This window comes from Aedes albopictus, chromosome 3, assembly GCF_035046485.1.
Source record: "Aedes albopictus strain Foshan chromosome 3, AalbF5, whole genome shotgun sequence".
Classification (NCBI taxonomy): Eukaryota; Metazoa; Arthropoda; class Insecta; order Diptera; family Culicidae; genus Aedes; species Aedes albopictus.
In genome coordinates this window covers 89,982,943-90,007,395 of record NC_085138.1, presented here as the reverse complement: position 1 = coordinate 90,007,395, position 24,453 = coordinate 89,982,943, and the positions used below count along the sequence as shown (strand labels likewise).

The following is a 24,453-nucleotide window of genomic DNA, read 5'->3' as shown; positions in this document are numbered from 1 at the left end:
AAATAATTGAATTATCAGACTACTTAATCGATAGCGTGAATTTCTAATAGTTTGAGGTTGGTATAATTGTATAATTTGATTATTTCCTAGATTATTTCTATGATTTATCCATGCAAATTGAACCTATTCTAAAACATGCACATGCCTTAAATCTAAACCTACAATGTATTCCTAAAATTACAGTAAAACAAATAGTTAGTCGTGATTGTTAAGTTATGGAATATTCTGATTAACGATCAAGATAAAACATAAGTAAGTACGGATTATTGAACATTTAGACCTGAGTTTAATCAGAATTTTATATTACTATAGCTTACCTAACCTCAGAATCTGTTACTGGAATCAGGATTGGATCTATCTGGATAGTAAGGAAACTAATTTGTAAGTGATCATTGAATTCATTCGACAGATGTTTGTTTAAATAAAGTTATTCCTTCCAGTCGAGTAGCGGGAAAAACCGTACTGCGAAGCCGTTTTTTAACATCCTCGAAAATTACTGCATCCAATCAGGTTCCAGCCAGTAATGAGCAGTGCAGCGATGCAGTCTGTCAACCACTGCAAGGCATGCAATCGGCCGGACCATGCCGACGATATGGTTGCATGCGATATTTGTGGAACTTGGTTCCACTACACCTGTGCAGGAGTTCAAGCCTCTATCTGCAACAAGCCATGGCATTGTGGATATTGCTCCAGCCGGGACGACGGCACTAACAGCTCAGCGATTTCGGTCAGCTCCGGAAGCTCGAATGCCCGTTTGCGGTTGAGGCAGCTAGAAGAATCTAAGGCGCTGGAAGATCGCCTTCTACTGCAGCAAGCTGAACGCGAGCGAGCTTTTCTAGCCGAGAAGCATCAGCTGGAGGCTGAGATTCAGTCGGACAAGCAGCTTAGAGGCAGCACTTCTAGCTTTAGGAGCCGACACAGTGCTAGGAGCCGTCAAAGTTATAGAAGCGAGGTAAGAGCGTGGATCAATCAATCGGTAGATACTCCAGCGAAGACGGTGGATCATCAACCAGGGGCGTCAACATCGACACCTATTGTTTCCACTGGGAACGTGGTTCTAGCGGTACCAGAAGAACAAACGGTATCAGCTCAGCCGGTTTCTTCTCTCGATCATCCGATGGTAACCCAGGGTCTTGCCAATCAACCTCCATTCGTGCACCCCAACGTTGGCCAGGTCACATCGATTCTCCCACCAAGTGATTTGCCGTCAGTCGTCGCACCCGTCGTGTCAGTAGCTAACAGCGACCCACCGAAAACAATGACAAACTGCACAACTATTCATCCTCCTGAGCAGTCGTGTTCAGTTCCGCTTAGCAACGTCGTCCACCAAGAACAGCAGAAACAACACCCACTGCATCAGCCTAACCGGCAACTTCCACCGACCGTTCTGTCAGGTCCGAAGCAGCCAGTGCTTTCAGGTTCGAATCCTTTGGGAAGTCACGTTTCTGCCCGTGTACGCTGTGGAAGTCAAGCTCAGCTGCCAGATGCTCAGCTACCCAGGATGCAGCACCAAATTCATCAACGGTTCCAGCCGTGTGGTCAACAAACTGGTCAGCCCTTTCCTCCAACACTGAACCAGAACGCCTCTTCGTTTCCAGCACAGTGGCCACGAAACGCAAGTGTGACTTTCGTCGACAACCAGCAGTATTTCCCAACTGCAAACCAGATTCCCGTTGTGCAACCGATCGGCGCTTCTCACCCGATGAATTTCTACCAACCGTCGTACCCTCGATGGTCAACAGAATCGGTGCCACTCCAGCAATCGAGTACAACTGTGGGAAATGTAGCAGGAACCTACGCATCGGAACCACAACTCGATCCAGCAGGACATTCTAATCAGCAGACACTTTTTGGTCAAGCTTCGAGCTTCCACCGAGCACAGGCTGCTGAAGGCATATTGAGCGCACAGCAGTTGGCTGCACGACAAGTGGTATCACGTGAGTTGCCTAAATTTTCAGGTGATCCTCTTGAGTGGCCAATGTTTATAAACGCGTTTGAGTCCACGACGGCCATGTGTGGGATTCAACCAGACGAGAATCTGGCCAGGCTACAAAAAAGCTTGGTTGGCGCTGCTAGGGAGAAAGTCCAGAGCATACTAACTCTGCCGACGGCGATCCCAGAGATCATTGAAACTCTTCGCGACGAATGTGGCCGACCGGAACAGCTAGTTCATTGTCTGCTGGTCAAAATTCGACACGCACCTCCGCCCAATGTCAACAAGCTTGAGACGCTAATCAGTTTCGGAAGGGAGGTCAGAAACCTGGTAACCTTCATTGACGGGGCGAATTTGCAAGACCACCTGTCGAACCCGATGCTGCTGTCAGAATTGGTAGGGAAACTACCTCCTAGTCTTCGCCTTGAATGGGGTCTTCATACGCAAAGGGTACCGCAGGTCTCGCTGAGGGCCTTCAGTGATTACGTCACATCCATCAAAACTGCTGCGTGCAAAGTGTCGCTGCCTACTGATTCGCATTCGGACGAGTACCGAAGAAGTAAGAAGGAGAAAGGGGGGTTCATTAACGCGCACACCGTGGAGGAGAAGAGGAGCTCCCCGGTATCGAGCCCGAAAAAGGAATATCATCCAAAATCCGAATCGTATGTCCCTAAACCGTGCCCTGCGTGTAATAATAGTGACCATAAGCTCCGTACCTGCGATAAATTCATTGGCTTCGGTATGGAGCAAAGGAAGCGTCTCGTCGATCAGCTTAAACTATGCCAACGTTGCCTGGGAAGCCACGGAAAGTGGCCGTGCAGATCAAAGCAAATCTGTGAAACCAACGGATGTAAGGAACCTCATCATAGACTGCTCCATCCTGCGAACACCAAACCAAACAATGCTGAGCATGCAGGCCCGTCAGGAATTATCTCGGCTCACTGTTCTCGCCAAGCCGGCGTGTTATTCAAGGTGATTCCTGTCACCCTCTCCAGCAATGGCAAGTCCGTCTCAACCTTCGCATTCCTGGACGATGGATCGAATGTCACGCTGATGGAAGAAGCTATTGCTGATGAACTTGGGCTGAACGGGAATATCAGTTCGCTATGCATCCAGTGGACAGGGAGCGTTACCAGGAAGGAACCGTCATCTAGGCAAGTGGAGTTGCGCATTTCCGGTGTCAACGGTGGACCAGATTACGCCATATCAGGGGTCCAAACAATACCGCACCTGGACCTACCGCAACAAAGCCTGGATTATGAAGAACTCTCCAAACTATTTCCGCATTTGAAAGGTCTTCCTGTTCGAAGTTTTTCGAATGCAGTTCCTCGTATTCTCATAGGTCTGGATAACGCCGCGCTGAAGTTAACGTTGGACAAACGCGAGAGGCGTAGCAGAGAACCGATAGCAGCCAAAACGCGACTTGGGTGGACAATATTCGGAGGTGGACACCGAGGAATGCCACATACCGATCACGTGATGTTCCACATGTGCAACTGTAGCGCAGACGAGTCTCTCCACAAGCTTGTTAACGACTACTTCGCAGTGGAGTCGCTCGGTGTGAACCCTTTGCCACCTTTAGAGTCTTCCGAAGATCAACGAGCTCGGCAGATTTTGATGCAGTCCACAAAGCGGACCGAGTCTGGCAGGTTCGAATGCGGCCTCCTATGGAAGAGCGACGATTTCGAGTTCCCTTCTAGCTACAGAATGGCTGAACGTCGCTCAATCTGTTTGGAAAAGAAATTTGCCAAAAATCCAGCGCTGAAAATGAAGGTAGCAGAGCAGATCGACGAGTATCTGCAGCGCGGTTATGCTCATATTGCTACCGAGGACGAGTTACAGCAGTCTGATCCACGTCACGTCTGGTACCTTCCCCTAGGTATCGTCCAGAATCCTCGCAAACCTGAGAAACTTCGCATCGTGTGGGACGCAGCGGCCCGTGTAGGAGATGTGTCACTCAACTCCATGTTACTGGTCGGGCCAGATCTTCTAACCCCACTGCTCAAGGTCATCTGTGGATTTCGTCAACGGCAGTACGTTGCAGTTGGTGATGTCCGCCAAATGTTTCACCAACTGCTGGTCAAGGAAAGGGACCGCCAAGCCCAAAGATTCTTATTTCGAATCGATCCCGAGCAAGCGCCAACGGTGTACGTCATGGACGTCGTTATCTTCGGCGCATCGTGCTCCCCGTGTTTGGCGCAGCATGTTAAAAACACCAACGCCAAGGACTTTGAGGAAACGTTTCCAGAAGCGGCGGCGGCGATCATCAACTGTACATACGTTGACGACTTTCTGGACAGCAGAGACACGGTAGATGAAACTGTGAGGATCGTGAAAGAAGTGCGCTTGATCTTCGATAAAGCTGGATTCGAGATTCGCAACTGGCAGTCTAATTCTGATGAGGTACTTCGACGGGTCGGGGTCGACAGCAACGATACTGCAAGATGCTTTTCAGTTGAGAAGTCTACGGTTGCCGAACGTGTTTTGGGGATGACATGGGATCCCAAGGATGACATGTTCGAATTTGAAACCCAGTTCCGTGAAGATCTTCATCCGTTATTATCCGGAAGCATCGTCCCCACAAAAAGACAAGTTCTCCGGGTCATAATGAGCCATTTTGACCCCATCGGGATCGTAGCTACGTATACAGTGCACGGAAAAATTTTGATTCAGGATGTTTGGAGATCCGGTGTTAGTTGGGACGATCCTGTGACGACAGATGTTTTTGAGAATTGGCAGCGATGGGTTCGATTGGCTCCGCATCTGAGACAGGTTCGAATTCCAAGGTGTTATTTCCCGAATTACCACCCGGACAGCTACGATTCTCTCGAACTCCATATCTTCGTTGATGCCAGCCTAATGGCATACTGTGCTGCAGCGTACTTCAGGATTTCCGACGAAGGTTCACCACGCTGTGCCCTAGTAGCCGCGAAGACGAAAGTTACACCTCTAAAACCTCAATCGGTTCCAAGAAACGAACTGTGCGCTGCGGTGATTGGAGTGAGACTTCTAAGGAGCATCCAGGAGAATCACTCCATACCAGTCCAGAAACGCTACATGTGGACTGATTCAACGACCGTTCTCGCTTGGTTGAGAGCAGATCCTCGGAAGTTCCGGCAATTCGTTGCTTTTCGGGTTGCTGAGATTCAGTCAGAAACAAGTATCGATGAATGGCACTACGTCCCAACAAACCTGAATGTCGCCGACAAGGGTACCAAGTGGGGAAGCGGTCCGTGTTTCGATCCAGATAGTCCGTGGTTCACGGGACCAGCATTTCTACATCGAGCGGAAAAGGAGTGGCCGCGTCAACCGGCCAAATACGCAGAGCCTCAGGAAGAGACTAAAGCTGTTCAACACCACGTTGCAGTGTGCGACTCAACTAACGATTTCGGAAAGTTTTCTCGCTGGAAGGATCTAGTGAAGAACCTGAGCTACCTGCATCACTTCGTCCATCGCTGCCGAACTCCTCACCGAGAAACGACTGGCAGTAGGATTGCAGTTTTGGAGCAGCGAGATTACGTAGCAGCAGAGGCAAGTTTGTGGCGAGTTATACAAGGCGCAGAATACCCCGAAGAGGTATCCATTCTGCGTAAGAATTGTGAGATGCCCAGTTACGAACGCAAGCCGCTGAACAAGAGCAGCTGCATTCGAAAGTTGTCACCATTTCTAGATGACAAAGGTGTGTTGCGGATGAGTAGTCGGATCAACGAAGTTTCGCTGTATTACTCGGCAGAATTCCAAAATCCGGTGATAGTTCCTAGGGGTCATCATGTCACCAAGCTCTTGATTCTTGAACATCATCAACGCTACGGACACGCGAACGTCGACACTGTTGTCAATGAACTGCGCCAACGGTATTACATCCCCAAGATTCGTTCTGAAGTGAAGAAGGTCGTGAAACAATGTATGTGGTGCAAAGTCTACCGAGCGAAACCTGCTGAGCCAAAGATGGCTACTCTACCACATCCAAGAGTAGCGCCTTATGTTCGTCCGTTTACCTTTACCGGCTTGGATTATTTCGGGCCTTTGATTGTGAAGCGGCGGCGATGTAATGAGAAACGGTGGGTGGCACTATTTACATGTTTAACCATACGAGCGGTACATGTTGAAGTAGTGCATACGTTGTCAACGGAATCGTGTAGACTGACAATCCGCCGTTTCATATCCCGAAGAGGTGCACCGCAACAGATATTTAGTGATAACGGTACCAATTTTCGGGGAGCTGCTCGCGAGATTGCCGATGAGATCAAAACTATCAATCGGGAACTGGCCAATTCATTCACCAATGCTGAAATCGAGTGGATTTTCAACCCGCCCTCTGCTCCCCACATGGGTGGTGTGTGGGAGCGAAAGGTACGCTCAATCAAAGACGCGTTCAAATCTTTACACCATAAGCAACACTTGAACGATGAGGAGCTGGCGACCTTTTTGACAGAAGCTGAAATGATTGTCAACTCCCATCCGTTGACTTTCGTGCCGCTAGAAGACTCTACAGAAGAAGCAATTACCCCCTACAACTTCTTGCTGATGAGTTCGAGTGGCGCCAACACTGCATCGAGAATACCAATATCTGAAGAGATCTCCTTAAGAGTAAATTGGAAACTGATGCAACAACTTTTAAACCAGTTTTGGAAGCGGTGGATTCAAGGCTATCTTCCTACCATAGCACGTCGGACCAAGTGGTTCAACGATGTCCGCCCGCTCCAAGTTGACGATCCGGTAATCATCGTAGACGAGACGGTTCGTAACGGATGGCTTCGAGGTCGTATTGTGAAGGTCTACACAGCGAGTGATGGTCAGGTCAGGAAGGTTGATGTCCAGACAGCATCAGGATTATACCAGAGACCAGCGATCAAAGTAGCTTTGTTGGACGTTCTGCAGAGTGGTAAGGCCGTTCAAAGGTAAGGCATTACGGGTCGGGGTGTTGCGGAATACGAATGATAGGCCCTTTGGATCTGCTCTACATGGAGGCGGCGGGACGTTGCGTTGAACGTCAACCGTGACATATCGATGACAGCATTGAACCACGAGAGCAAATAGCAAATGAAAACATTACCACAAGACCGTAGAGTTAATGAATAATTTAATTTGCAATAACTTGTATTATTTCTACTATAAATAATTGAATTATCAGACTACTTAATCGATAGCGTGAATTTCTAATAGTTTGAGGTTGGTATAATTGTATAATTTGATTATTTCCTAGATTATTTCTATGATTTATCCATGCAAATTGAACCTATTCTAAAACATGCACATGCCTTAAATCTAAACCTACAATGTATTCCTAAAATTACAGTAAAACAAATAGTTAGTCGTGATTGTTAAGTTATGGAATATTCTGATTAACGATCAAGATAAAACATAAGTAAGTACGGATTATTGAACATTTAGACCTGAGTTTAATCAGAATTTTATATTACTATAGCTTACCTAACCTCAGAATCTGTTACTGGAATCAGGATTGGATCTATCTGGATAGTAAGGAAACTAATTTGTAAGTGATCATTGAATTCATTCGACAGATGTTTGTTTAAATAAAGTTATTCCTTCCAGTCGAGTAGCGGGAAAAACCGTACTGCGAAGCCGTTTTTTAACATCCTCGAAAATTACTGCATCCAATCAGGTTCCAGCCAGTAATGAGCAGTGCAGCGATGCAGTCTGTCAACCACTGCAAGGCATGCAATCGGCCGGACCATGCCGACGATATGGTTGCATGCGATATTTGTGGAACTTGGTTCCACTACACCTGTGCAGGAGTTCAAGCCTCTATCTGCAACAAGCCATGGCATTGTGGATATTGCTCCAGCCGGGACGACGGCACTAACAGCTCAGCGATTTCGGTCAGCTCCGGAAGCTCGAATGCCCGTTTGCGGTTGAGGCAGCTAGAAGAATCTAAGGCGCTGGAAGATCGCCTTCTACTGCAGCAAGCTGAACGCGAGCGAGCTTTTCTAGCCGAGAAGCATCAGCTGGAGGCTGAGATTCAGTCGGACAAGCAGCTTAGAGGCAGCACTTCTAGCTTTAGGAGCCGACACAGTGCTAGGAGCCGTCAAAGTTATAGAAGCGAGGTAAGAGCGTGGATCAATCAATCGGTAGATACTCCAGCGAAGAAAGTTTGGACCCTTGTAAAAAACTTATAAGGATCAAATACGATACTTTTTTCGCCTGAAACACAAATAATGGAAGTGTGCAAAACAATGTATGGGGATAGCAAGAAGAAATTTCATGAATATTATGTAAAAACCCGATTTAATCCACCTATGGTGAACAGAACCCTTCTTACACTTATTAAAACTATTGTTGTATTATTTGTATTTAACATATTTATTTTGTGTGATGGACCAAAAGTTCTATAAAATATTGTGGATTTGGCATCTAGTGGATTGGTTTCCAAAATAGCATCATGGACCATTGACTAAACTACCAGAATAGCCAGACACCTTCTAGAATCTTGTATGAAATTTTTGAAAATAGCTTACATATTCTGGAATATTGTATCTTTTGTTAACTGCGAAAAGATCTTGAATCGATTAACAAATGGATAAATCTATTGTTAAGTTATGGAATATTCTGATTAACGATCAAGATAAAACATAAGTAAGTACGGATTATTGAACATTTAGACCTGAGTTTAATCAGAATTTTATATTACTATAGCTTACCTAACCTCAGAATCTGTTACTGGAATCAGGATTGGATCTATCTGGATAGTAAGGAAACTAATTTGTAAGTGATCATTGAATTCATTCGACAGATGTTTGTTTAAATAAAGTTATTCCTTCCAGTCGAGTAGCGGGAAAAACCGTACTGCGAAGCCGTTTTTTAACAATAACCAAATGTCTAATCCTAATAAAATTGTATAGGGTTCTACTAGGATGTTATAGCTTTCATTCGGTGCCAGGAGAACCGAAATCGATTGACAGACGGCTGAGATATTTATTATGATACACTTGGTCAAAAAATCTCAAAAAGTTTAGTTGTATAAATCCTAAGTACTCTTCGAAAGATATCTCTGTAACCAAATGTCTAATCCTAATAAAATTTCTGGGAAATCTACTAGGATGTTGTAGCTTTCATTTGGTGCCAAGGGAACCCAAATCGATTGACACACGGCTGAGATATTTAATATGATAAACCTTGTTAAAAATCTCAAAAAGTTTAGTTGTATAATTCCTAAGTACTCTTCGAAAGATATCTCAGTAACCAAATGTCCAATCGACATAAAATTTCTGGGCAATCTACTAGGATGTTGTAGCTTTCATTTGGTGCCAAGAGAACTCAAATCGATTGACACACGGCTGAGATATTTTGTATGTTAAACTTTGTTAAAAATCTCAAAAAGTTTAGTTGTATAACTCCTAAGTACTCGTCGAAGGATATCTCAGTAACCAAACGTCCAGTCGAAATAAAATTTCAGAGCGTTCTACTAGGATATTGTAGCTTTAATTTGCTGCCAAGAGAATTCAAATCGGTTGACAGACGGCTGAGATATACATCAATATGCTAAATGTCAAAAATCTCTCAAAAAGCTAACCTATATTACTTTAAAGTACTCTTTGAAAGATATCTCGGTAACCAAATGTCCGATCGTAATAAAATTCAATAGGGTTCTACTAGAATGTTGTTGCTTTCATTTGCAACTAAGAGAATCCAAATCGGATATCAGATGGCTGAGAAACGTGCGTGACTTGTTTTGTAACATACGCATACACACACATACACACATACACACACACACACACACACACACACCAGGGCAGCAGGGACAGGAGTCCAGGGGCTTGACGAACCCCCCCCCTTCTGCGAGTCGGGTGGCAGCTTGGGAATTCTTCCTAAGCGAAAATCGTTCACACATCCGTGTGGATTACCACCTTTGGCTCTTCCTTCGGGGAGTGACCGAGCTTCTGGTTTCCAGATAGCTCAAGCAGAGGATGCCTAGGATGTGGCGGGGTTTCAACAGTGGGCTCTGTTGGATCTCCATAAAAAGCCACACATCCGCAAGCAACTCTGTACAAGCGACCTGGTACCGCTTCCAAAGTGCCTTAGCCCAAATACTCGGAGTGCCAACCGGCACATCAGGATCGATGCCAGTAACATCCTGATTATGGCATACTGGTCAACGCAAACGACAACGGACTACGGATTACGGATAGGATGAAGACGATGAGCTGACATTCGTGCCATTCTGCTCCCTGAGTAAGGAAGGGTGACACCTACTTGAAACGGCGAGCGGGCTAATGGTGCGTCTGCCTCCGTCCCGGTAAAACCTTGGCAGGCGTTCTTCATCTGTCCATCATTTTTGATGGGTACTAGGCTCGGATGTAACACTCCCGACTTGCGCTGATCTGGCTCTGGACACGGACCCCATGAAGGTACGTGTTCAACCCTCGCTTGGCCTCCCTGATTCATAGACAACCAAGAGATCACGAAAGCGACTACGTACAGCAGGTGGAGATAGCGGCTCGGAGGGGGGACCCAATAGAATGGAGACATCAAATTATACCGAAGTAGTTGGAGAGAACGCGGACGCGTTCAGAAGAAGTGGAATGATGCAGCGATCACCAGTGACGCCGCTGGAAACTGCTGCGAGAACGAGTAGTAGCGCGATACGGAGCGAGCCTCAAGGAAGCCAACGGGAGCTAGCATTCCTGAATCAGCGAGTGCTTACACCGAACTCGAACAGCGGCACAGCTCAAGAGTCGAGCTTGTTCGAAGTGAGGAGAAGGGTGAACGAGTTGTACGAGTTTGTCAAAGACAAGCACAACGTTCACCTGAAGATCAAGCAACTAGTGACGAGCATCAAGTCTGCCGTTACAGTTGCGGAACGCGATCAGAAGGCGCTGAAGCTGAGAGTGGAAACAGCCGAGAAGTCTCTGGCGGAAGCCACGGATAGACCTACGGCTGAAAACATGGAGACGCCGAGGAGCCACCGGAGTACTCGCTCAGAGAAACGAGGCAGGGACACGCCAGGAGAAGAGGAAGTCCCGAAGAAACAGAGAAGCGAACGGGAGCGTGCCAGCAATCGGAGTGATGATGGATGGCGCACTGTGGAGAACCAGCAGGCGAAGAAGAAGAAAAAGCGAAAGGAAAAAGAAGATAAGAAGAAGGAAGAAAAGAAGAAGGAACAGAAGAAGAAAGAAACCCACCGGCCTCCTAGGGAGAGGAAGAAGGGCGATGCATTGGTCGTCGAGGCGAAGGACAAGACGACGTACGCTGCTCTGCTTAGGAAACTGCAGGAGGACCCGGAGTTGAAGGTGTTGGGCGAAAACGTAGTGAAGACCAGACGCACCCAAAAAGGAGAGATGCTGTTCGAGCTCAAGAAGGATCCGACGGTTAAGAGCTCGGCGTTCAGGGAGCTCGTTGCCAAATCCCTGGAGAACGAGGCCAATGTGAGAGCCTTATCACAGGAGGCGGTGGTTGAAGTCAAGGATCTGGACGAGATCACGACAGAAGATGATCTGAAACGCGCATTGAAGGAGCAGTGCAACGTCGAAGGACCGATGGTGATTCGGATAAGGAAGTCGTATGGAGGCACTCAGACGGCGGCAATCCGATTGCCTGTGGATATTGCCAATAAGCTGGTAGCAACTGGCAAGGTGAAAATTCGATGGGCGGAATGCTCGTTGCGACTGGCTCCCCGAGCCACCAAACAAATGGAGCGATGCTTTAAATGCATGGAGTTTGGTCATCAGGCGAGAAATTGCAAGGGCCCCGACAGGTCCGGACGATGCTGGAGTTGCGGTGGAAACGGCCACGTTGCTCGGGACTGCACGAGCCAACCCAAGTGCATGCTGTGTAAGCCGGAGGACGGAAACGACCATAAGACGGGAGGCTTTAAGGCGAAACTGGAAGCAAATCCTATCTTTTTGGTTTTTGATTTTTTATTAAATAACGAAGCAATATTTTCAAAATCGGTTTTCGTGCACATGTGGAGTATGGATCAAGGTATCTTCTGATTTTTTTTTGTAGTGGAAAATGTTTTTCGTTTTTGCAGAAACCATTTTTGAACAAAATTTCACAAAAAAATGGTTTCTGCAAAAATGGAAAACATTTTCCAACTCAAAAAAATTCAGAAGATACCTTGATCCATGCTCTACATGTGCACGAAAACCGATTTTGAAAATATTGCTTCGTTATTTAATAAAAAATCAGAAACCGAAAAAATGAGAAAATGCTTCCAGTTTCGCCTTAAGTGCCCGGCCTATAAAAAGGCGATGGCAGGTCAACAATGATTGAGATAACCCAAATCAACCTCAATCACTGCGACGTCGCACAGCAACTGTTGTGGCAGTCGACAACAGAGACTAAGTGCGATGTTGCAATCATCGCAGAGCCGTATCGGGTGCCCCCTGAGAACGGCAATTGGGTGACGGACAGATCCCAGATAGCGGCCATACAGGTGATGGGTAGATTCCCCATTCAAGAAGTGATCGAGTGTTCATACGAAGGCTTTGTGGTTGCCAAAATTAATGAAGTCTTCGTTTGCAGTTGCTATGCACCTCCAAGGTGGTCAGATGAAGAGTACAACAGGATGTTGGATGCACTCACGGACACGCTGGTCGGGCGGAAGCCGGTAGTCATCGGAGGAGATTTCAACGCCTGGGCCGTGGAATGGGGTAGTACCCAAGTAACACACATGTTATATAAAAGTTACGACAGCGCAAGTTTTGGTTGTATAGAAGTTTATTTTACGTTATTTCAACACTATGTTAGAATTACGTAAAATAAACTTCTATACAACCAAAACTTGCGCTGTAGTAACTTTATTATAACATGTGTGTTGCTTGGGTAGGCTCACCAATGCTAGGGGGTACAGCCTACTGGAAGCCCTGGTGAAGCTGGATGTGAGGCTTTGCAACGATGGTATGGCCAGCACATTCCGCAGAGACGGCCGTGAATCCATCATCGATGTTACGTTCTGTAGTCCGTCGCTTACGGAAGACATGAACTGGAGAGTCAGCGAGGAATATTCCAACAGTGATCACCAGGCGATCCTCTACAGCATTGGCCGGCGAGCCTCTACTTCGACGAGGAGAACGCGAACATGCGAACGAAGGTGGAAGACAAAAGACTTCGACAAAGAAGTCTTTGTCGAGGCGCTGCGGCCATACGGCGGTGCAACCCTTGATGCAGGTGAACTAACGGAAGCGATTGTTACGGCATGCGACATAGCAATGCCGAGGAAGATAGAGCCCAGAAACAGAAGACGGCCAGCGTATTGGTGGAACGCGACGATCAGTACCCTCCGTGCTGCTTGCCTCCGTGCTAGGAGACGTTTCCAGAGGGCCAGAAATGAAGCTGAGAGAGAAGCAAGGCGAACCGTTTTTCGGGGAGCTCGAGCCGCTCTTAAACGCGAGATAAGGCTGAGTAAGTCGAACTGCTACAAAGAGTTGTGTCGAGAAGCCGACGCCAACCCCTGGGGCAACGCGTACCGAATCGTGGTATCGAAGCTCAAAGGTCCAGCAGTAACCGTGGAAATGTGCCCGGACAAACTAAGGAGGATCGTGGAAGGTCTTTTTCCGCACCATGGCCCAACGTTTTGGCCGCCCACACCATACGCAGAGAATACAGAAGAACCCAACGAAGGTGCTCGGATATCCAATGCAGAGTTGCTGGTAATTGCGAAGGGGCTCAAGATCGGGAAAGCTCCCGGTCCGGATGGGATCCCGAACGTAGCAGCTAAAACGGCGATATTGGCGTTTCCGGACATGATCAGGATGGTGCTCCAAAAATGCCTGGATGAAGGCTACTTCCCAGACGGTTGGAAGGTTCAAAAGTTGGTGCTTCTACCGAAACCAGGAAAGCCGCCGGGGGACCCAGGATCGTATAGACCGATCTGCCTGCTGGATACCCTAGGAAAACTGTTAGAGAAGGTCATCCTTAACAGGTTGACAGAATACGCCGAAAGTGAGAGGGGACTGTCAGCGATGCAATTCGGATTCCGTAAGGGAAAATCGACGGTGGATGCGATTCGGTTAGTCATCGAGAATGCCCAGAAGGTGTCCAAGAAAAAACGGAGAGGTGACCGATTCTGCGCTGTGGTAACGATAGACGTCAAAAATGCGTTTAACAGTGCCAGCTGGGAGGCTATCGCCGTAGCGCTACACAGTATGCGGGTTCCCGATTATCTGTGCCAGATTTTACGGAGCTACTTCCAGAACAGGGTACTGGTGTACGAGACCAACGAAGGGCAGAGGTCTATAGAAGTAACGGCAGGTGTTCCACAAGGGTCCATACTAGGCCCAACGCTCTGGAATGCCATGTACAACGGCGTACTGTCGTTAAAACTTCCCAAAGGAGTCGTCATTGTGGGCTTCGCAGACGACGTCGTGTTGACGGTAATGGGAGAGACTCTTGAAGAAGTTGAAATGCTGGCGACGGAATCAATGTCCACTGTTGAAAGATGGATGACTGGGGTCAAGCTACAGATTGCCCATCACAAAACGGAGGTGCTTCTGGTCAGCAACTGTAAAGCAGTCCAAACGATGGAGATCGTAGTCGGAGAGCACGTAATCACATCGAAACGAGCTTTGAAGCATCTAGGAGTGATGGTCGATGATCGACTTAACTTCAAGGAGCACGTCGACTACGCCTGCGGAAAGGCGGCGAAGGCTGTCAATGCTATAGCGACGATAATGCCGAACGTCGGGGGACCACGAAGTAGTAAGAGGCGTCTTCTGGCGAGCGTAGCAGGCTCAATACTCAGGTATGGTGCCCCAGCATGGGCTGAAGCACTGAGTACGAAGCGGAATAGAAGAGCGCTAGACAGCGCATTCCGACTCATGGCCACTCGGGTCGCCAGCGCGTACAGAACCATTTCGACGGAGGCAGTATGTGTTATCGCGGGAATGATGCCCATTTGCATCACCATCGCCGAAGACGTGGAATGCTACCAACGCAGAAGTACCAGGAGCGTAAGAGATATAGTCAGAGCGAACTCGTTGGCTAAATGGCAGCAAGAGTGGGACAATTCGGCGAATGGCAGGTGGACTCACCGGCTTATCCCTAGCGTGTCAGCGTGGGTGAATAGGAAGCATGGGGAGGTGAACTTCCATCTGACGCAGTTCCTGTCCGGCCATGGCTGCTTCAGGAAGTACCTGCACCGGTTTGGGCACGCTCTTTCGCCCTTTTGCCCGGAGTGTGTTAACGTGGAGGAGACACCGGAACATGTCGTTTTCGAATGCCCCAGGTTCGAAGAAATTCGCGTCTTGCTGCGCGGAGTGACAGTCGAGAACATTGTCGAAGAGATGTGTCGCGATGAAAACACGTGGAACGCTGTCGACAGAGCAGTAACGAGGGTGCTGTCCGCGCTGCAGAGGAAGTGGCGCGAAGACCAGAGAGCGGCGGAACGCGATCCGGGTAGGCATGATCCACCGCCGGGGACATGACTGAGTCGTCCGTAACGTGGCACCGGTTTTTGGTCGTCGGAGCGCCGGTGAACCGGAAGTCCACCACCAACCGGAATCGCCGGACCGACTTCGGCACCTTACTGGTCGGGATAGAAGCATCGGTATCGGGAGAACTTCCACCGCCGGGGTTTTTCTCCGTCGGAGTAGGCTAGGTCCACCGCCGGGGACTAGACCGAGTCTATCGCGAAGAAGCACCGGAATTTGGTCGTCGGGGCGCCTGTGAACCGGAAGCCAGTCTCCAACCGGAATCGCAGGAGAGACCTCGGCACCTGTCTGGGAAGAAACGGTTTCGGAAGATGTTCCACTGCCGGGGAACTCTTTGTCGGCGTAGGGTAGATCCACCGTCGGGGACTACACGAGTCGTGCGCGAAAAGCTGGAGTGCTAAATGGCACAACGGCGGCACGGGGAGGACACTGTTCGGAGCAAGTTAGTAGGATCCGAATGCCTTGCGTGGTGTTAGAATAACAAATTGTGTGTATGTTGTACCTATGTGTCGCTGAATGGCGATATGTTAGGTACTAACATTAGAACGTGTAGAATAACAAATTTGAAACTAAGCATGTTGTCCGCTTAATGGCGAGCCAACACCAACCGGAGTTAGCAAAATACGAGACGTGTATGAGTATGAGTACAGATTAGGAGCGACAAAAAGTGCATGAGCACAGTAGCAGAAGAGCGCATGAGCGAATTGCTCCCCCTGAAGCAGTCGCATATCAGTGGTACCAGGGGGATCGAGGCATCAAGGTGTAGCAGAGTTTTTCCAATCGGTTTTCTCTGCTGGGGAGGTTGGGAGGAAAAAAAAAACACACACACACACACACACACACACACACACACACACACACACACACATACACACATACACACACACACATACACACACATATACACACACACACACTGGGGCAGCAGGGACAGGAGTCCAGGGGCCTGACAAACCCCCCCTTCTGCGAGTCGGGTGGAAGCTTGGGAATTTTTCCTAAGCGAAAACTGTTTACACACCCGTGTGGATTACCACCATTGGCACTTCCTTTGGGAAGTGACCGAGCTTCTGGTTTCCAGACAGCTCAAGCAGAGGATGCCTAGGATGTGGCGGGGTTTTAACAGTGGGCTCTGTTGGATCCCCATAAAAAGCCACACATCTGCAAGCAACTCCGTACAAGCGACCTGGTACCGCTTCCAAAGTGCCTTAGCCCAAACACCCGGAGTGCCAACCGGCACATCAGGATCGATGCCAGTAACATCCTGATTATGGCATACTGGTCAACGCAAACGACAATGGACAAGTTACGGAATACGGATCGGATGGCGACGATGGGCTGGTACTCGTGCTATTCTACTCCCTGAGTAAAGTAGGGTGACACCAACTTGAAACGGCGAGTGGGCTAATGGCACGTTTGCCTCCGTCCCGGTAAAACCTTGGCAAGCCTCCGGATACGGTCATCATCTGTACATCATCTCTGATGCGTACTAGGCTCGGATGAACCATTCCCGACTAACGCTGATCTGGCTCTGGACATGAACCCCATGAAGGAACGTGTCCAACCCTCGCTTGGCCTCCCTGATCCATAGATAACCAAGAGATCACGAAAGCGACTAGATACAACGGATGGTGATAGCGGTGCGGAGGGGGGACCCTGAAGAATGGAAGATCAAACAACAAACAACGAAGCAGGAGCGGCAAATCCGTTTGCCAGAACTGGGTTGGCGAGGACACCACCATCGCAAACCCAGCAGGTGCAAAAGCTACAAGGGCAAGAGAAGGAGCACCAACAGATGCAGCAGCAGCAATACAGCGCATGGTCGAGAGTACCAAAACTACCAAGGGTAGAAGTAGCCAAAAAGCTGGTAGACGAGCTGCACGAATACGTCGACAAACGGAGCAACGTGCACAAGGACATCAAAGCGTTGGTGATTAAGATCCAAGGGGCCCTTGGATCGGCAGTTAAAGAGTGGAAGAGTATGGCACAGAGAGCCGAAGATGCAGAGAAGGAGCTCTTGGCAGCCAAGACTGCCAGTGAAGCAAGCCGAACGTCGGAAGCGAGAAGGCAGATCACTAACAAAACTGCGGAGAAAAATAGCGTGGTGGAAAGCATCTCCCAGAGGATGCAAACTACACCCTTTTTCACGCCGAAGAGACCAAGGGCATCGCCAGGAGAAGTGAGACCCGGTGGCTCCAAGAAACATAAGGACGCCCCCGTTACTGGTGCACGCCATCCAGCAGAGAATGTCGTCACAGACGGCCATACCCCGTGGCAGGTCGTCGGCAAAAGAAAAGCGAAGTCGGCCGGTAAAAGCAGGTCCGACAAACGGAAGCTCATAAAGAGAAAAAATAAAGGTGAAGCTCTCATCGTCAAAACAAGTGACGACTCGTACGCGGAAGTTCTGCGCACCATGCGGACTAATCCGGACCTTAGGGAGCTAGGGGAAGACGTGAAGAAAATTAGGCGCACCCGCAATGGGGAAATGATCCTCGAGTTAAGAAGGGATCCAAAAGGAAGCAGCTCCTCCTACAAAGAGCTTACCGAGAAAGCTATGGGCGATAAGGTCGAAGTCAGGGCCCTATGTCCGGAAGCAACCCTCCTATGCAAAGACTTGGACGAGGTCACATCGGAGCAGGAAGTTGAAGTAGCTATGAAGGAGCAGTGCGAGCTAGGAGAAGCCAGGATGACCATCCGTGTAAGAAACGGACCTTCTGGCACGAAGGTGGCATCGATCAAACTACCGATCGATGCAGCCAATAAGGCACTAAGAGTTGGCAAGATCAAAATAGGCTGGTGTGTGTGCCCCCTGAGTATCTCTCAGCAACCGGAAGTGTGTTTCAAATGCCTAGAGTACGGCCATCTGGCAAGAGATTGCAAAGGGCCTGACAGAAGCAAACTATGCAGAAGGTGTGGTGAGGAAGGCCACAAAGCTCAGGATTGCAGGAAGTCCCCGAAGTGCCTCATCTGCGCAAACACAGAGAACAGCAATCATCCGACAGGTGGCCGAAGATGCCCGGCATTCAAGCAAGTGAGTGCAACTAAGTCCCAGTGGAGGTAATCCAAATCAACCTCAACCACTGTGAGACTGCACAGCTTTTGCTGCGACAAGCCGTTGTGGAGCAAAACTGCGATGTTGCTATTATTTCGGAGCCATACCGAATCCCCCCCGAAGATGGAAACTGGACAGCAGATAGGGCGAAAACAGTAGCAGTCTGGACAGCGGGAAGATATCCCGTGCAAGAAGTGGTGTACTGCGCAGATGAAGGTTTTGTGGTTGTGAAAATCAACGGAATTTTTATATGTAGCTGCTATGCCCCACCAAGATGGACGATAGAGCAGTTTAACCAAATGCTGGACAGGATAACCGAGGAGCTAATCGGCCGAAGACCAGTCGTCATTGCCGGCGATTTTAACGCTTGGGCGGTCGAATGGGGTAGCCGTCTCACAACCCCAAGAGGAAGTAGTCTACTGGAGGCCCTAGCTAAGCTAAACATAGACATCGCCAACGAAGGTAGCACCAGCACGTATCGTAGGGAAGGTAGAGAGTCTATCGTCGATGTCACCTTTTGCAGTCCTGTTCTGATGGGAGCGATAAATTGGAGAGTATGTGAGGAATACACCCACAGCGACCATCAAGCCATCCGGTACCATATTGGAGGCAGGGCTCGGCTGGAGTCACGTGGGACACAAACAAATGAGCGGAGGTGGAGGACAGCGAACTTCGAAAAGGACGTGTTTGTTGAGGCGCTAAGGCTGGAGAGCAATTCACTGAACCTCAGTGCAGACGAGCTGGTAGCGGTACTATCCCGCGCGTGCGACGCTACAATGCCAAGGATGGGAAAACCAAGAAACAGTCGACACCCCGTCTACTGGTGGAACCCAACGATTGCTGATCTGCGAGCACAGTGCTTACGAGCTAGAAGAAGGATGCAGAGGGCTAGAAATGACGGTGATAGGGAGCAACGTAGGTTACCTTACAGAGCAGCAAGAGCCGCATTGAACAAAGCGATCAAGCTCAGCAAGAAAGCCTGTCTTGACAATCTCTGTCATAAGGCCAACATGAATCCATGGGGTAGTGCGTACAAAGTAGCAATGTCGAAGATAAAGGGTCCTGCGGTACCACCCGACAGATGCCCGGAAAAGATGAAAGTTATCATCGAGGCACTGTTTCCGATTCACGAGCCGACAATCTGGCCGCCCACACCGTACGTCAATAAGGATACCCACGATGAAGAAATCAGGGTGACTAACGAAGAGCTGATCGCGGTAGCGAAAGTCTTGCCAATCGAGAGAGCCCCTGGCCCGGACGGGATACCAAACGTGGCCCTAAAAGCAGCAATCTACGAAAACCCGGATATGTTCAGGAGCACAATACAACATTGCATTGAGGAGGGCAGTTTCCCTGACATCTGGAAACGACAGAAATTGGTGCTACTGCCAAAGCCTGGGAAACTTCCCGGCGACCCATCAGCGTATAGGCCGATATGCCTATTGGATACCGTTGGTAAATTGTTGGAGAGAGTGGTCCTAAACAGGCTCACGAAATACACTGAGAGTGAGAGCGGTCTATCAGAATTGCAGTTCGGATTCCGGAAAGGCAGGAGCACTGTAGATGCCATCAGAACGATTGTGGATGCTATGCAGACGGCGCAGAAGCAACAGAGAAGGGGAAACCGTTACTGCGCGGTGGTCACCCTAGACGTCAAAAATGCTTTCAACAGTGCCAGCTGGGCAGCAATTGCCGATTCGCTGCACAGGCTGAGGGTACCTGAGTATCTGTGCCAGATTCTGAAAAGTTATTTCCAGAACCGCAGATTGATCTACGAAACAGACGCCGGAAAGAGAAGTGTGGCTATTACGGCGGGCGTTCCACAGGGATCCATTCTGGGCCCGACTCTCTGGAACGTCATGTACGATGAGGTTTTGAAACTGAGCCTTCCCAGAGGAGTAAAGGTCGTCGGATTCGCGGATGACGTGGCGCTGCTTGTGATCGGAGAAACACGAGAGGAAGTAGAAGTACTGGCCACGGAGGCGATAGACACGGTGGAAGACTGGATGCGGGAGAAGAAGCTATCTCTAGCTCACCACAAGACTGAGATAGTTGTCATCAGCAACCGGAAGAATGTGCAGCATGCAACAATTGTGGTTGGCGAGTGTACTATCGACTCGAAGCGCGAAGTCAGGCACTTGGGAGTGATGCTAGACGACCGACTGAACTTCAACAACCACGTTGACTACGTCTGCAAGAAGGCCACGGTGGTGATCTCGGCACTATCCCGGATCATGCCTAACAACTCTGCGATCATCAGCAGCAAGCGGAGACTACTAGCGAGCGTATCATCATCCATCGTCAGATACGCAGCCCCAGTGTGGTCGTCGGCATTAAAGACTGGGAGAAACCGCGCCCAGCTGAACCGTACGTCCAGGCTGATGGCGATGCGAGTGTCGAGTGCGTATCGAACCATCTCGTCAGACACCGTGTGTGTAATAGCCGGGATGATCCCTATCTGCCTTCTACTGGAAGAAGATAGCGAATGCTACAGGGACCGAGGCACAAGAGGAATTCGGAAGAGAGCGCGAGTCAGCACACTACACAAGTGGCAGCAGCAGTGGGATAACGCTGCGAATGGCAGGTGGACTCATCGTCTAATTCCCAACGTGTCGATGTGGATCACCAGAGCACACGGGGAGGTTAACTTCCACATGACACAATTTCTGTCTGGTCATGGGTGCTTTAAGCAGTACTTGTACAGATTCGGCCATGCCAGTTCACCGATCTGTCCTGAGTGTCGGGACACAGAAGAAACACCGGAGCACGTCATCTTCAGTTGTCCAAGGTTCGCGCATTCGCGAGGAGAAATGGCAGCAATTGTCGGCGTCGACGTAAATGTGGAAAATATCGTCGAACGTATGTGCAGCGACGAAGAAAAGTGGAACGTAGTTAACAGGACTGTAGTTCAGATCATGGTTGTACTACAGCAAAGTTGGCGGGAGGAACAACGATCGGTTTCGGGAGACATTCCTTCGCCGGGAAACTCTCTGACGGAGTAGAGCCGAGGGCTAGTAGAGTAGAACGCGTCGTAGCACCGGTATGGGTCGTCGGAGCGCCAGTGAACCGGACGACAGGACCCACCGGCATCGCTGGAGTGACTTCGGCACCCTGCCGGTAAGTTCGTAATGTCCGCAAGGCGTAGAAGATGTCTGCCTTCGGGCGGGTCTGCGCTGAATGGCGAAAAATGTAGGAAATTAACAAATTACTAACAGGAGCTAAATGGTTCAGCATGACGCATGTTGCTTGCTGATTGGCGAAACCTAACAAATTAACAAGAGCTAAATGGCTTAGCATGGAGGTAGCGAAAGAGCATAGAAAATTTTAACAATAACAGCGTAGAATAACAAATTGGTGATGGTGCACAAGGCACATAACGCCTCCCCTCCGAAGAAATACTGCATGGTGGTACCGGAGGGGAATTTAAGGTGGAGGTGAACTAGGAGAGTGTTTTTAGTGGGTAGGCGCACATTCGAATCCCACACAGCGTCTTTTGAAGATTTTTGGACTCCTAGAATAAAAAAAAAAAAAAATACACACACACACACACACACACACACACACACACACACACACACACACACACACACACACACACACACACACACACACACACACACACACACACACACACACACACACACACACACACACACACACATTTGCTCAGTTCGTCGAGCTGAGTTGATTGGTATATGAGACTCGGCCTTGCGGGCCTCGGATCGAAAGTCGGTTTTTCGAGCGGTATCTATACCCTTCTTATGGGTGTAAGAAGGGTAAAAAGGGCAAAAATTTGACATGTCAAAATTACATCAAAAGTAACCAAAACCATTTTTTGGTGTTTTTGTACAATTTTTATGGTAAAAATATGTAAACTCAAATGTTAAGAAGCATTTTTATTCTTATTTTAACGATTCCAGATGAAAAAAGTATAAAAAATAACGTGGTTTGCCTAAAACAAGGGTGACGCATCTTGCCCCCTATGGATGTTATGGCCGCAGTTCCCCTAGTGAGTGGAGGGAATTTTTCGATAGTGTAAAGTGGGCTTCACACGAGCATCAATACTTCTCCAATATCGGTACTTTTCGTCGGAATTTCTGTCAAACTAATGGTTTTCCCAATTTATTTTTGGATTATTTTTTGATTGAGCTGAAGGTTTGATGAAAATTTCAACTAAAAGTACCGATATTGATGAAGTATTTATGCTCGTGAGGGGTCCGCATAACGATCCATGTATCAAGTATGCCAAGTAACATTTTGATGGTTAATTATTTTTGTAGAGGTTTTGAGAACCGTCATAAAACCTAGTATGTACCTTTTATTTTGGTTTTATGATAGTCTTCAGAACCTCTTTTAGCCTATTTGACTAAAAATGTTTTTAGTATGAGAATATGTACTGCAAAAGGCAGGAGAACGTCAAAAATTAAAAAAAAAAACAACAATGTCATTTGTGGAATCTCCCTTATCAAAAGAGCCTGCACCGACCGGGAATCGAACTAAGACACTCATAACATGGCCTTACTGAATAAAGTTTGAATTAGATAAAACAAAAATGGGAGCGCTAAGAGAAGCAGGCGTTGTCCCAGTTAGAACGTTCCGCCAATAAGATAATCCGAAGAAGATGGTCACTTGGTAGTCACGTACTTGCATCTAGGTATGTTTGATCGATTGAGGGTGGTCTCAAAGAAATCGAATGAGCCACGAAAATCCAACATTAAAAAACAAGTTGTCGGGGATCGGGCCCGTAAAGGGTCAATTTCTTTTGGTGTTACCATAAATTATTACATGAGATTTGAAAATTACTTCATGATTTAGTAATTTAGTATCAAATTTGTCATAAAATATAAAGCAAGTAAAAATTTGTTCATTGGTCGGTGCTTCATTTGACGAGAATCAGTAATCAGATCAATACCTTCACATCGTATCAAGAATACACTAAATTCTGTTTTTACGCGATTGATTTGTCCGCAAAAAACAAAATCGCGTAAAAAAAGTTTTCAATTTTTACCTGTGACGATGAAATCCTCCCTGTGGTGGGCATGCTCTATTCAGACGTGGACAACAATGGAGATGCTCTGAAACAAGCGGTGCCGTGTCTTTTCATTAGTTGGGTATTGACTAAATATTGTTGGGCTAAGCAAGGATTCAGTGAAAAAGCCGAGTCAAAACAAACCTGCGTAGAATAATATAGCGGGAGGAGTCAAAAATGTGTTGATAAATTTGTTAAATATTATAGAAAACTATTGATTAGATCATCTTATATATACAACTAAAGCCTATCCTAAACAAAAGATAACGTTTGGATTGCTCTTGGAATCGGTGACAACATTACCGGATTGTGTTAAAATTTTAACGCGGTGTCAAAATAAGAGAGATCTCTGATAACAATTTGAGCCCAGTCGAGAGGAGGAGGAATCTTTCCAAAAGCACATCGCGTAATTTTGAGAAAATCGTGTCAAATAAAACCGTGTCGTGAGAAGGGTTTGAGACCAACTCGGGTTAAACAGCTGTCAAAAAACCCCCATGACGAAGAGAACAAAACTGCCGAAAACACACAATTTCCCCTGTATTAAAAGTGTTCTAACTTTTTCAGTAAGGCATTCTTAGTATTGTGAATGTACCGGCTACTTGCAATGTATTGGCAAAATCTACGCGTAGTGCCCAAAGCCTACAACATCGTTACGAAAACGTAATCATCCAATGCTAAATGTACTGTGCTTGGCCGGGCCGCCACTAGATGGCGGTAGTGAGCAAACGTCAAACAGGAGCAAAAACGATACCAGCCAGCGCCGCGAGTGGTCAATCGACCTACCACTGAATATTTGATTCATCCGTTAAAAAGGTGATCGATGGGAAGCGATGAGAGTGTGACGTCTGTTTCTCTGCGGAAGAAATTTCATTGAAAAACATCGTCATCAAAACATAACCGCCCAATGCTAAACGTACTGTGCTTGGCCAGGCCATCACTAGGTGGCAGTTGTGACCAAACATCAAACAAGAGCAAAAACAATGCCAGCCAGCGCTGCGAGTGGTCAATCGACCAACTACAGAAAATTTTAATTAACCGTTAAAAAGGT

General features: G+C 47.9%; 2 protein-coding genes across 3 annotated transcripts; both read left to right on the top strand.

Moving 5' to 3' along the window:
* Positions 1–13: 13 nt before the first annotated feature.
* LOC134290064 (uncharacterized) lies at positions 14–8,033 on the top strand. 2 transcript variants are annotated; one of them, XR_009998833.1, is made up of 2 exons: positions 14–7,430; positions 7,490–8,033. XR_009998833.1 is itself a non-coding variant. In XM_062857045.1 (2 exons), exon 2 carries the CDS (start codon positions 524–526, stop codon positions 6,836–6,838), a length of 6,315 nt encoding a protein of 2,104 aa, XP_062713029.1. In that variant the 5' UTR covers positions 14–381; positions 441–523; the 3' UTR covers positions 6,839–8,033. The 2 variants fall into 2 exon arrangements, 1 of the variants encoding a protein (XP_062713029.1); XM_062857045.1 differs by having other exon boundaries at positions 14–381; positions 441–8,033.
* LOC134290278 (uncharacterized) lies at positions 7,573–21,378 on the top strand. Its single transcript, XM_062857378.1, has 4 exons — positions 7,573–8,001; positions 17,081–18,355; positions 18,421–20,776; positions 21,128–21,378. The coding sequence occupies exons 1-4, from the start codon at positions 7,573–7,575 to the stop codon at positions 21,376–21,378; spliced, it is 4,311 nt and encodes a 1,436-aa protein (XP_062713362.1).
* The last annotated feature ends 3,075 nt before the right edge of the window (positions 21,379–24,453 follow it).

Excerpts from the sequence above, each read along its gene's own strand:
- LOC134290064 (XM_062857045.1), top strand. The coding sequence starts at position 524 with ATGAGCAGTGCAGCGATGCAGTCTGTCAACCACTGCAAGGCATGCAAT.
- LOC134290278 (XM_062857378.1), top strand. The coding sequence starts at position 7,573 with ATGAGCAGTGCAGCGATGCAGTCTGTCAACCACTGCAAGGCATGCAAT. Across the intron at positions 18,356-18,420 it reads GATGCCCGGCATTCAAGCAA|CTTTTGCTGCGACAAGCCGT; the intron begins GTGAGTGCAACT and ends GAGACTGCACAG. Across the intron at positions 20,777-21,127 it reads GATGGCGATGCGAGTGTCGA|AAGAAACACCGGAGCACGTC; the intron begins GTGCGTATCGAA and ends GTCGGGACACAG.